The following is a 13,843-nucleotide window of genomic DNA, read 5'->3' as shown; positions in this document are numbered from 1 at the left end:
GCATAATTTCCCAATTCTGGTTATCCATCTTAACATCTATGCATATATCAACAAAATGTATAAAACTGAAGTTGAAAAACATACTAGTTGTTTAATGACAAATTACCTAAATGCCAACTTCCAAAATGGAGGATGTAACCACAAACCTGGCAGAAACTCATCAATGGATTGTTTAAAAGGACTCTTGGACATGCGCACTAACATTCCTTGACAAAGCATACCAGCGAAACGTACGTCGGAACTGAACTGTTCTATATTGAGTTTTATTGCGTCTCTACACTAGCCAGGACACCTGGGGGCTTAGCGCTATTGTCTTGCTACTAAAAAGGTTTTGGTTTCTGCGGTCACACTCCTGCTGATCCATTTACCTCTTTGCAAGTTTGGCGATTTGAAGCATTTGTTACAGCATATCTGCTTTTGTACCCTTACATTGTGGTGTTATCAAGGCTTATGTGACGCTTTTATATATTTTAAAATAAATTTGTATCCAAGTTTTGCCTAGTGTACTGTTTTCCCATCAGTATAAAGTGGGAGTGTGCATATCCTTGAGCTTAGTGGAAAGCACCAACAAATGTGAGTAGTCATTTGTTACAAAACAACTACTTCCTCAAAGTGCCATTACAGATTCACACTATGTTGCAATTTTCTGTTTCCTTTTTTATGGGATCTCACTGAGGAATGCTAACAAGCTGAAAAACTCATCCAGAGGACACAGACATATCCTTGATTCAGAACTTTATTTGGTTTTCCTTTTATGATTTTTATTATAACTATGGTCAATACAACCTTCAGCCCCTAGAAACACAACCTGATTTTTTGCAATCATTTTGTTCAACAATTCACACAAACAATTCATACAAAATAAAGTGGAAACCTTGGCAGATGATTCAATTAGTTTCTCTACTTCTTTTGGAGACGTGATAATGGGGATATTGCAAACAGCCTCATAGGAATCAGTCTTATCCTGAAGAAAACAGAGAAATAAAATAACAATAATAATATTATTATAACAACAACAACAACAACAAGTAGATACAGGGGTATATAGTTTTGAAGATATTACAACTACTCTGAAAAGAGTAGCAGTTTTCTATAAAGTACTTTGTATTTTCAAATCTCCAAGGTGTTTTGTTTTAATGTAATCAAGTTTTAACCAATGACATGAAAGGGATGTGTATTTAATAAGACCAAGGCTAGATATGGTAAGCTATGAATACGGCTTACAGACGAAACGCGTAAGCTAATCTTTTCTGTGAGATACTTGATGTGTACTATGGTCACCTTTATCTTGATCTATTGGACAATAAAAGTTATGTTTTACTTTTGCTGAACTGCTGCATAGTGTTTTTGTGTGGGATGTTTCTATAAAGACCTTGTACTTTAAAATCACCAGTAACACAAATATCCTTGAAATGGAGACAATAAAGCAAATAAACTCAGAGAGTGTTTAACCCTGTAATATTGTATTTACTACATGAAACTAAAGGTTTAATGTTAGCAATGTAAATAATATAATTAAGAGGTTATTTACTGAAATCGATAAAGCACATTATTTAATGCACATCTGCAATGAAATATTTAAAATAAAGTATAAACAAGTTATTAATTATTCCCAGATATCTGTACAGCCATATTATGGTCATACATGCCAGAAGCTCAGGGGGGAGGTAATTATAACCATGTTTATTGCTTATCTTTTAACTAAACAATTTTAGGTTTAGACTAATAGGTCACTTAAAGCCAATGATTGTTGGTTGCTTTCATTTTTGTACATGGCTTATGGAAATGTTGTAGTGTTTACAAAACATTCTTGTAACTATAAAATATATTTTATATATAGTATGAGCTTTAGCAAAACATCACATGTCAAAGCAAGCCATCTCACCTGTAATGCAGCCTGGCACTTATCTACTAAACCTTGAATAAGGTAATATTTGGCCTCTGCCATCAGCTCCTTGACCTCATGCAGACTCTTTGGAAGAACAATGGTATCTTCTCGAAGGTAATTTAAAATACTTCCAAAGTGTTTTCCACAACGATCTATGAGAATCCAACCTGAGAAAAACACAGCATTAATACACTTTTATGTACACTGGCCAAGGAGATCCTCGCTAAAAGTAGGTAGCAGAAGAAGAACAAAAGTAATATACATGTCCCGCTGACTTTTACAATTTAAATCCAAGGGACCTTCAACAGTTTTCTTTATGTGTTGTGCAATGTTACTGTGTGTACAATACTACCAGCAGACATACTGTTATCTTAGAGCTTTATCTCTCATTAGCTGTTTGGGTAAATTTCTATAGAACTTAGGAGCCAGTCGCAAATTTCTTTTTTAGGAGCCAGAGATATATCATGTCTATATACAAATATTTTTCCCTTGCACCAGCAAGTAAGATATGCAAAACTAGCAATATTTTAACAATATGCTTCAGTTTAACATTTTAGTTTTAAGGGCCATGATAGTCGAAAAATTACATGAAACTGAGTTTTGCAACTTGTGCAGCAGATTGGATCAGCAACGGATCCCAAGCACTTCTACATGTGTTTAACACCCCTTTGTAGAAGGTTAAACACACAGTAGTGTATGGTTTTATGGCCCTTTAAATAGCAACAATTGTGAATTCAGTACACATTAAAAAAAGTTTTTATGTAAAATGAAACATATACCAGGATCACACCTAAAATGCCAAGGATGTTGACATGAACTCTCGGGTACAAATCATGAAATACCGCTTTATTCCTAGTAAGCGTTTCCAAGATTATTAAACATGCAGTCATATAAAAAGAATGTTTAACAATGCTTCTCTTTGCTAATAAACAAATTAATATTCCCATTGTCTACAAGTCAATCTGTAATTGTTTTACAACTTTGGACTGCACCCAATGAAGTCAGACATATGAAGAATAATGGTGTATTCATCAACAAAGAGTGAGCAAGAGAAATAAACAGAAAAGGAAAATAACATATCCAACAGAAACATATTAAAATAAGTCTGTATCCATACAACAAAGGTTGCATTATACGCCTATTCAGTATGTTCATAGTCCTGAACTGCAAATACCCATTTAGCAGAAATGAGAAGTTTAAACAAGGATTGGCAATCCATATAAACCATTAAAATGTGAAGCTATTTATTTAAACCCCTGTCAAAATGAAGCTATAAGCGATTTTAGTCACGCCCATAGCTCTAAACACCAAACCATTCTACTAAATAGGACATAAAGATTTTATGTGAAATGCACAACAATTAGAATCAAGTTTGCAGTGTGTTTGTATTTCCGGAAATGCTTCTGGGTATATGTGTTTATCATGCTGCTACAACTATATTACACAAATTTATATATAAAGTTTTATTATATAAAGTTTTATTATATATTAGCAAAAAAGAGATATGAAAAAAATAAATAAAAAGGATTGGCTGACATTGATAAAGAAGAACTCCACACTATTGATGAAGGAGTGAAAGCATTAGTATAGGTGCCAACAGTAAAGAAAAAGACTCAATTTACGGAGATCCATAGAACTTTGATGTCTTGAGCACTGTATTTTTGTAGTTAGTTACAGAGAAGAGTTGAGTCTAATTGTAGTTAAGTAATAAACTAGAAAGGCTTTTTGTTTTATGGACAATTTGAAAAGTATAGGAATATGTTAGAACTGTTGTATTAAACTCTAATAGTGTCAGCTGGTGAAGGATGCTCCCATGTGAACCTATTGTATGGGGGATTATAACTTTGCCTTTGATAAACACTATCTATATTGTCTATACGAGTTTGTTATATGTTGATACACCTTGGACTTGAAAATACTCTACAGCTGAGCATTAGTAGATAAATTAATGCGGTAATGCGCTCTGTGTATAACAGTGTAATTCTGTATCTATTGTAGTTTAAGACTAAATATAAGTAAAAATAAATAAATAAAAATGTGACTCCATTAAAAACATCTTGTCATACAAGACATTTCTGTTTAAATTGTTTAATTAGTTTAATAAAACAACTTTGCAACATACTTTCATTATTTATTTTGTTTTCCTTTACTGTAATTTAATTCTGAATTATTATTGTGGGCTTTCCAATTAATGTTAAAAATGGAAGTGTAGACACAGCTATATTCCACACAGCCATTGGTTACACACTCTAGTAAGCCATTTATAACCGTTACTAATTGGCGTCAGCAGAAAAGGTAATCTAAGTTACAATATAATTTTAAAAAATACATGTACAAACTATTATCAGGCTAATCTTTGCTCTGAATACATCCTTCAAGCAATGATTTAATGTCCCTTTAATGTTTTTAAAACAAATTAAACATCATTTTTACTGCAATTATTAGCCAAACCCCACCCACTGTTAGCTTTATTTGCAGCAGACAGTCTAGAATTTGTTGTAAGGTTAGTATAAAGTGAATTATTTTGAAATTGTTATCAGTTATACATTTAGGGTCAGATATGTAACAATGTCATAGCCTTGAAAAGTCAGCAGAGTGCATTTCAAAGTCTAAGAGTTAAAATCCCTCTATTTTCAGAGCTAATTTACATGAAAAGGGGTCAAAACAATTAATGAAAATATATTGCAAAGTTTATTCCATTATACAAAACTAAACATTTTATATACAAATCTCAAGGTTTTTACTGTGCCTTTAAGAGGGATATTACGCAACATTGTATTTTGCGCAACATTTGTCCTTGGTCCCACACTTCCTATGAGAGGACAAAAAGCAGAATGTGTAACCTAGTGCTGCACACTGCATAAACCTGCAGTTTTTAGCATTTTATGCTTTCAGGTAGCGTAGGACAAGCAATTTTCTATTTTAATACAAAAAAATAATGTGTTGCCATTTCTATATTTTGGGGAACATGATGTTTCCATTGCTCAGGCACACATCACAAAAAAACATGAATTTATCCAAAGAAAAAGATACAACAGTTATAACCACATTTAAAAAGGGACAGTCTATTACAGAATTGTTATCATTTAAAAAGATAGATAATCCCTTTATTACCCATTCCCCAGTTTTGCATAACCAACACTGCAATATAAATACACATTTTACCTCTGTGATTACCTGGTTTCTAAGTCTCTGCAGACTGCCCCCTTATCTCAGTTCTTTTGACAGGCATGAATTTTAGACAATCAGTAATGAATCTTAAATAACTCCACGGGAGTGAGCACAATGTTATCTATATGACACACATGAACTAGCAGTGTTTAACTGTCAAAAAGCACTGAGATAAGAGGCAGTTCAACAGCTTAGAAATTAGTACATGAGCCTACCTAGGTTTTGCTTTCCACAAAGAATACCAAGAGAGCAAAGCAAATTTGATGACAAAAGTAGATTCTAAAGTTGTTTAAAATGGCATGCCCTATTGGAACCATTTTAATTTTGACTAGACTGTCCTTTTAAATTGATATGCATCTTGGTGTACCATCTGTGAGCTTGGTTATCCTTATACAATTTTCTTATGTTTCAAATAAGCATCTGCAAATCTCCCATTTATATAAGTAGCATAAGCAAATTAAATATCTTACCTTCCTTGTCTGTGAGGACCTCCATACGACCACTAAACATGGCTTTCAGCATGGTGTCATGTCTTGTTAGAACCTGTACTGTGGTGTAGTATAAGGAGCCTCCTACGTTCAGCCTCACATACTTGTTGCCCAGGCAGCCTCCCTTAAAGCTATAGGTCTTAGGTTTGGCCCCTGAGGCTGGGCACATAGCTGTCAAACAAGTATCTCCGGACATTTCTCTTTGCAAATAAACAATAACTCTACACACAGTGGGCTTCACGTGTGCCGCCGTGGTGGGTTGGTTCGTAAGGATGACACGTTCTAGTTAGCAGGAATGAAAAGCCTGCCAACTTCTCTCAAACGTACTAAATCTACAGAAAAAACAAAAATATATACCAAGTATGAATCGGTCAGTTTAACTTAAAATAAAATTTGTTTATGTATGGAGAATGGTATATAGGGTAAAAATAAATGTTTGAATAAACAAGGAAGCCATACTTTAACTTTAATTAAAAGGGACATTAAACACTTTTAGATGGTAATATCAAATGATAAATTGTATTGATAAAAAACTGCAATATACTTTTAATTTATGTTGTCCCCTTTTCCTGTAATTCCATTCTGAAATTGTGACATTTTTAGTTCCTGTTAGAAATGGAAGTGCAGAACACTGCTATATTCCACACAGCCATTGGCTGCAAACTCTAGTAACCTATTTATTTATAACTGTCCCTAATTGGCCACAGCTGAGAAGATAACCTAAGTTACAACATGGCAGCTCCCATTGTTTTATATACACTAAAACTTAACACTTACTTTGTCAATATTTAAACAGCTACAAGTTATTCTCAGACTAATCTTTTCTTTAAAGTGAAGGTCCATTTTGATGAATTAGTGCCCGTTTTTTAATAAACCTATTAAAAACAAGGGCACTTTAATTCATCAAAATTGACATTACACTGTTTTCTTCAAAAACTTACCTTTTAATCCTGAATGCTGCTCCAGCGATTCCCCCGGCCGTCGGAAGCCTCTGCAGATGTCAGAAATGACGAATCAGGCTTCCTCCAATCACAGCTCTCCCCCCCCCCTCCCCCCGGGAATCTTAGCCTGATGCAATGCTTTCATTGGAGGAAGCCAGATTCGTCATTTTGGACCCGTGAAGACGGCTTGCAATGGGCGGAGGAAGTGCTGGAGCGGCTGCCAGGATTAAAAGGTACGTTTTTGGGGAAAACCGTGAAATGTCAATTTTGATTAATTAAAGTGCCCTTGTTTTTAATAGATTTATTAAAAACCGGGCACTAATTCATCAAAATGGACCTTCACTTTAATGCGTCACTATCTAGAATTTATGTTGTGTTTAATGTCCCTTTAATTAAGTATTTTTTTATACAAGCCAGTGTAAAATGTTAGGTGCCATTGACTCCCTTGCTCCTGGGTTTGTCAAGCTCTGAATAAGGTAACATGCACAATGGAAAGTTGTTTAAAATTGCATGCCGAGAGTATAAAAAAAAAAAAAAAAAAAAAAAAACAAACAAAAAAAAAACACTTTTTGTATTTTTTTTTTATTTTTTATTTTTTAACTAATTCATGATACATTTCAGAGACACTTAGAAGTCAGATAAGATCAAATATCATACATAGTGGTTATTAACAAGATAATTCTCTTGTCACATAGTATATATAGGAATACAGATAAATCAATTTCTCTGCTTGAATAAAAATAAACTTATCAGACTAACAGAAAAAAAAAATCAATTTACTCTTTGTACATGATTTGGGGTTTTTCTACATTGAACAAATACACAAATAAAATAAAACAAAAAAAAAAAAAGGAGGGGGGGGAAGGAAGAATTAAAACCTGGCACCTGTCCAGCAACGAGCTCCAAGCCTAGCACCAGGAATGGGGAAATATGTTCCTTAAGGTTAAAGCCATGAAATTATCAGACTTATGAAATTGTCTAGTAAGATAGAATTGGGTGTTTAGAGGACATGTAAGAATAATTTCCAGCCATTTGTCGAAGAATGCTTGGATCTGCTTAGCATATGATGTGGGAGTGTTCAGTTGTTCAAAAATAATCTGCAAATATATAATTTGTTTAAAGGTAGTTACAGTTGGTGCAGCCTTTTTTTCCAGTTCTGTAGAATTAATATACGGACGATCATTATAGCAGTGTTGAGTAGTTGAATTTTTTTTTATGGAAGACCATGAAAACAAGAAGAAGATGTGGAAGGGCTGTAATACTACTCTAGCACTGAGTTTCGTGTTGAGCCAATAAATTATCTTGAGCCAAAATTGCTTTATTTTTGGGCAATACCACATACAATGCAAAATATCTGCTGAGGCACCACTGCATTTAGGGCATCTATTGATTCCGCTATCCTGCCATTTAGATAATTTTTTAGGTGAGATATATACATTATTGATTAATTTAATATGTGATTCTTTCCATGAGCAGGATACTGGAGCCTCTTTAGCCAAATGAATACTTGCTTGTATGTTCTCTGCTGTTATCTCTCGGAAAAAAAGACCTCCATTTTGTTAATATATTTAAAGCTAGTTGACCTTGTTTGGCCAGCAATATCTTATATAATAGAGAAATTTAGTAAATTCTATTTCTATACAAATTAATGTAATCCCCAAATTTCCCGGATTGACTTATCTCTGAGTCTAAACCTCTATGGTCAGATATAAAGTGCTTAAGTTGTAGGTATGCATAGAAGTTATTTTTAGGGATATTATATTCCTGTGCTAAAGATTCAAAAGTTCTGACTATATATGCTCTCTCTAAACATTGACTTACATATTCCAAACCTTTTTGTTCCCAAGAGTTAAATATCCTGGAGTCTACCCCTGGTAGAAAAAGCGGATCACCTCGTATAGGCAGTAGAGAAGAAAAACGCCAATTTATGTCAAGCGCTGAGCATGTCCTTTGCCATGCAATAATCACATTACGGATTACCATGGAATTTCTTACTATTCTTGGCAATTGAGGTATAGGACAATGTATAATGGCAATACCATATTCTCCTCTATTTGAAAATTATTGAGATGATTGCTTTAGGGTGATCCAGTCGATTGCCAGTCGAGCTAGTATTGTGGTATTATACCACTTCATATCTGGAAAAGCAAATCCCCCCTGATCTACTGGTATAGATAGCTTCTTTAGGGATAATCCATGTCTTTTCCCTTCCCAGATGAACTTAGTACAGTCCCTATTAAACTGTTTTATATCTTTATTTAAAATGAAAAGAGGGAGATTCTGCATAATGTATAATACTTGTAGAAAGAGAATAGTTTTTATCATCATAATCTTAGCGGATAGTGATATTCGAAAGCTGTACCATTTTTGAAGTTTTCTAGTTGCATTTAAAAAGAAAGGACCATAGTTAAGTTGGTACCATCTATTCAGGTCTATGTGCAGATTAATACCTAAATATTTGATAACCTCTACCTCTTTGAATGGATGGGACTTAAAGCTACTTTTATTTTGATAAATCCAAAGCTTATAGCCCGAAAATGAGCTGAAAAGATTAAAGATATTCAGAGCCTTAGGTATGCTTCTTTTAGAGTTTTTAAGAAAAAGAAGCAGATCATCTGCTTACAGAGATAGGACTCTGTTCTGCATACCTAGATTAATCCCTTTTAATTCTTCTCTAAGCAAGATAGCTAGTGGTTCTATAGCCAAGTTAAATAAGAGGGGCGAGAGAGGGCACCCTTGTCTTGTTCCCTTGTGTAGAGAAAAGCTTGACGTTAAGGTCCCATTAATTAGCATAGAAGAGATAGGCAAATTATATATGGGTCTAATATACGATATAAAATTCCCTACAAATCCAAATTTATGTAGAGAGGTAAAAAGGTGGTCCCATATTACTGAATCAAACGTTTTCTCTGCATCTACTGTTAATAGAGAAAAATCTTGTTTTGAAGTAGAGTTATGTTTATGAAGCTTATTCCATAAGTCTTCTAAGAGGGTTGTCACCCTACGGATATTTTTAATAGAATAACAAGATTCCATGAAGCCAGTTTGGTCTTCCAGGATAATCTGTTGTTTTCAGTCTATTTGCAATGATGGAAGCGAGCATTTTATAGTCAACATTGAGTAAGGATATAGGTCTATAGGAGCCTGGGTCTGAATCATCTTTTTTAAGGATAAGGGTGATAACTGAAGCCGAAAAATATTTAGACATAGTATGCTTTTTGATAAAATAATTGTTAAAGAGGCTAGTTAATGTGTCAGCTATTTGAAATTTCAGGATCTTGTATAATTCAGCGGGGAGTTGGTCAGGTCCTGGGGCTTAGATACAAAAGTTTAATTTTGACTTTACTGTCCCTTTAAGGAACTCCAAAAGGTAAGTTTGTATTTTTATTTAGCAAAAATAAAAAATTCAATGTTATTTTCCAAAACAAAATTTATACTTACCAATAAGTTTCTTTCTTTCTGGATGAGGAGAGTCCATGGAAATCCATCACATGTGGTATATACTTCCTGCCAGCAGGTGGAGGTCAAGAACCCTCACAAGAGTTTTCATTCCCTCCCAAATTCACTCCCTCTCCAGTTAAAATATAGCCAAGCAGAGAGGTAGAAAAATTTAAGGAAAGGCTGAAAGCAGGGTTAAGAAGTGCAAAAAAGAACAGTCGGCCTTAGATTCTACAAAAAATAGGGCGATTTCCATGGACTCTCCTCATCACGAAAGAAAGAAATTTTTTGGTAAGTATAAATTCCGTTTTCTTTCGTATGATAAAGAGAGTCCATGGTTGACCATAAAGTGGTATACAATACCAAAGCTGAGAGTCCATGTTAAGGACGGGTAGGACAAAGAAAGGGCAGTTCCTATTTGCCGGACACTGTGGTCTGAAGGATTTTCCTGCCAAAAGTCGCTTCTGAAGAAGCAAAAACATAAAAACGGTAACATTTGGAAAAGGTACGAAGAGAAGTGCAAGTTGCTGCTTTGCAAATCTGTTCCAAGGAAGCCTCATTTTTGAAGACTCAAGAAGTAGATACAGATCTAGTGGAATTTGCAGTAACTAGTTTTGAAGGTGGTTTTACCACAACCAAGTAAGCTTTATGTGTTTCAGCCACCAATTAGCAAACGCTACCCAAGAGCTAAAGTAAAAATGGGCTGGCTCCTATGCTTAAATTTCTGCTTTTTCAAATAAAGATACCAAGAGAATAAAGAAAAACTGATAATAGGAGTAAATTAGAAAGTTGCTTAAAATTGAATGCTCTATCTGAATCATGAAAGAAAAAAATTGTGTTTTTAGTCCCTTTAATCTGGTCCACTGGAACAGTTTTGCAAAACAGACAGGGAAAACGAACAGCACTTTTTCCTGAGCTGCATTAAAATCCCTGGAGGTTCCCTCTAATGGGTCAGACATACAGAAAAACAATTGTAATAATTACAATAATACAAGTAAAAGTAGAAATGAAGGCCACAAAAAATGTAGACACAAAAAATGTGAACATTTCCCACCCACTTAGCAGCTCTTATGAGGGTACTCACAACCTTCTGGGCAAGGAAGGGTTAAAATCCAGGCTATTAGATGAGAAAAGGTCTAAAGGATGCCTCAGAGAAAAAATCTGTTATTTTCAGAGCGGAGAAAATGAAGCAAAAGGGCACCAGGGAAAGGGGGTGTGGCTAAATAAAAGTAAAAAAAAAAAAAAACACATTATCCAGAGGGTCCCGAACTGATCCCCATCCACACCGCTATGAAAAGGAAATGAACCGCTAACTGCATAGCACAATTAATGGTTCTTTTAAAGAGACAATAACAACTTTAAAAAAAAAAATTAATTGGGGGGGGGAAACATAAGTGAGTGTAGGGAATGATACTGGATAATTTGGAGCCCAAATTTCAAAAATATATGCATTAAGCACATAATTAAAGCACCAAGTGAAAGCGCTGGAAACCCCAAAACTATATGGTATCTATGGAATAGGAAACCAGTGATAGCAAACGGGCTATATGTGGTGTCTGAGTCACTTACCTTGACGGCAGAACCCCTGCTCATGCAGTAGAGAGCCCATCCAGTGCAATTAAATATACTGCAGAGGATCTGAACGGATATACCTGTAACCCCCTTGGTGGAGGCTGGGGCACGGGGTCCCCTTGATGCCAAAGCGCAATTATGGCTGAGAGATTTATCTGAGAGTGTACTGACAACACCGTAAGAGAGGTAATCCTCAACCCCTGTTTCACTCATCCTTTTTAAATCTTCTTTAGTGAAACTGAAAGAGGGGGATAGAGATTCAAGTCAGGTCTGAGCTCCCAATAAATAAATAAGAAAATCTTGATTGCAGAGCACTTCGCTCAACCTCTCACCTCGGAGGCCAAGAACTAACTGGAGAGGGAGTGGAAGCTCTTGTGAGGGGGGTTATTGACCTCCACCTGCTGGCAGGAAGTATATCCCACATGTTATGGACACCCATAGACTCTCCTCATCATATGAAAGGAAATAAAAACAACAACCTTATTTGGAATGGAAGTGATGCATTAAATAAATAATTTCATTGTGAGCTGAAATTAAAAACATTCAGGAACAAACCACATAACACTATAAAATTTTGATTAAATTTTTTTTTTTCCCCAAGATCAAATAATCTATATACAAGTTTGTACAAATTCAAACATTATACAGTATATAAAAATGTGCTCGTAAGTGAGGGAAATGGAGAAATAAAAATTTGGGTCCAGAGTGGCTGAGTTTTTATGGAGTTAGTTGCTGCTCCTGAAAGTTGTTAAAGGATAAGTGATCCAGAAGTGGAAATGTACACGGACAAGTTATTTGGGGATTTAAAAAATGTTTGTCAACTTATGCATAAATGACAATAAACTGGCTAGGGATACAAACTGGCTAAAATAATGAGCTTGCACTCTCACATCAAGAGAATCCTAAGTGGGTGAGTCCCCCCACTGTGTCTCTAATTTTTCTAACTTTATTACAGTAGGTATCCTTATTTTATCTAGGAGTGGCCCTGGAATAGCTTGAAGTGCCAAAGAAAACCCATATATATCCTACTCTTGTATGAAAAACAATTGCTTTTCATTAGAATTCAGATAGAGCATGCAATTTTTTAAAAAAAAATTTTCAAATGTACTTCTATTATCAAATTTGCTTTGTTCTCTTGTTATTTTTTTTGATGAAGAGATTTCTAGATATGTAGCGTACACATTTCTGGACCACTACATGACACAAAATTATACTGCCATCTAGTGCTCTTGCTAATGTATAACATTGTTACAAAACAGCTGACATATGGTACTGCAGACACGTATGTGCAAACGGCTGAACTTATCTTCCTGCTTTTCAATAAAGGACAACAAGAAAACAAAGAAAATTGATAATAGAAGTTTGAAATGTGTTTAAAATTGTATGCTCTATCTGAAACATGAAAGAAAAATGTTGGGTTTGATGTCCCTTTAAAGGGGCAGTAAACCTAGAAAATGTTGTATAATTCTGCACATAGTGCAGAATTATATAACATTAATATATTAGTTCTAGCTTTATGTAATATAATATTGCCGCTGGAATTTTTATTAAAAAAAAAGAGGATTTTTCAGACTCGCCCTCTGCGCTCTATTGAGCGGGTCTAGTTTTCACTCTGAGCGCATCTGGGCAGCTGTCTAGTCACAGCCCGGCCCGACCGCGCCATTACACTCAATGTAGCTCACTCCTGCTCTGTCTGAGAGCGGGAGCGAGCTACATTGAGTGTAATGGCGCGGTCGGGTCAGGCTGTGACTAGACAGCTGCCCAGATGCGCTCAGAGTGAAAATTGTATGATCTGTCAGAATTTTAAAAGAAAATGTTTGGGTTTAATATACCTTGAATATTGGAGTGCTCTACCAATAATAACAATACTACTAAATGTTGATGTTTTTTCTTTAAACTTATTAATATAGGCTGATCACCTTTTTTTAATCATTTTAATGTTGAAAAATATTTGTAGTTGCGTGGGGTTACATTAAGTAAATACAAATTTCTGTGTTATTATATGAAATCTCTTATAAATTTATATAGGTCTATACTATTGCTGGCAAAACACATTACACAGACTTTCCCTATTTAATTCTAGTTTTTACTCAGGATACAAAACTTTTACAAAAGGAGTCACATCATTTGTTTTCACCATACTAACATTTCCTCTAAATCCTATGGGAAACAACTCATACAGTAAAATTACAGACTGAAAAATGAAGGTCAGATAAGTCTGTCATCCTGTTTCCGATAATTTTATAAAGCTTACTTAAAATTACATAGGGGAAACAAAATTAGAAAATATTTTTAAATGCAAGGTACAAAATAATAATAGTCTTGGATATTATCAATTATATTAT

The 13,843-nt window shown here is 34.7% G+C and overlaps 1 protein-coding gene across 1 annotated transcript in view; it reads right to left on the bottom strand.

Annotated features, from left to right (window-relative positions):
• The window catches only part of TNFAIP1 (TNF alpha induced protein 1), a 33,554-nt gene that overhangs the window by 18,742 nt on the left and 969 nt on the right, over window positions 1-13,843 (bottom strand). Inside the window, exons 2-4 of the mRNA XM_053706268.1 lie at window positions 5,530-5,879; window positions 1,886-2,055; window positions 875-964 (exon numbers count right to left, since the gene is read on the bottom strand). Coding sequence (XP_053562243.1) covers window positions 875-964; window positions 1,886-2,055; window positions 5,530-5,743 — 474 coding nt within the window. The 5' untranslated portion in view covers window positions 5,744-5,879. The remainder of the gene's footprint in view (window positions 1-874; window positions 965-1,885; window positions 2,056-5,529; window positions 5,880-13,843) is intronic.

The sequence above is a fragment of the Bombina bombina genome, chromosome 3 (assembly GCF_027579735.1).
Source record: "Bombina bombina isolate aBomBom1 chromosome 3, aBomBom1.pri, whole genome shotgun sequence".
Classification (NCBI taxonomy): Eukaryota; Metazoa; Chordata; class Amphibia; order Anura; family Bombinatoridae; genus Bombina; species Bombina bombina.
Note: the sequence above shows the minus strand (reverse complement) of the source record. Positions and strands in the feature narration are given on the sequence as shown.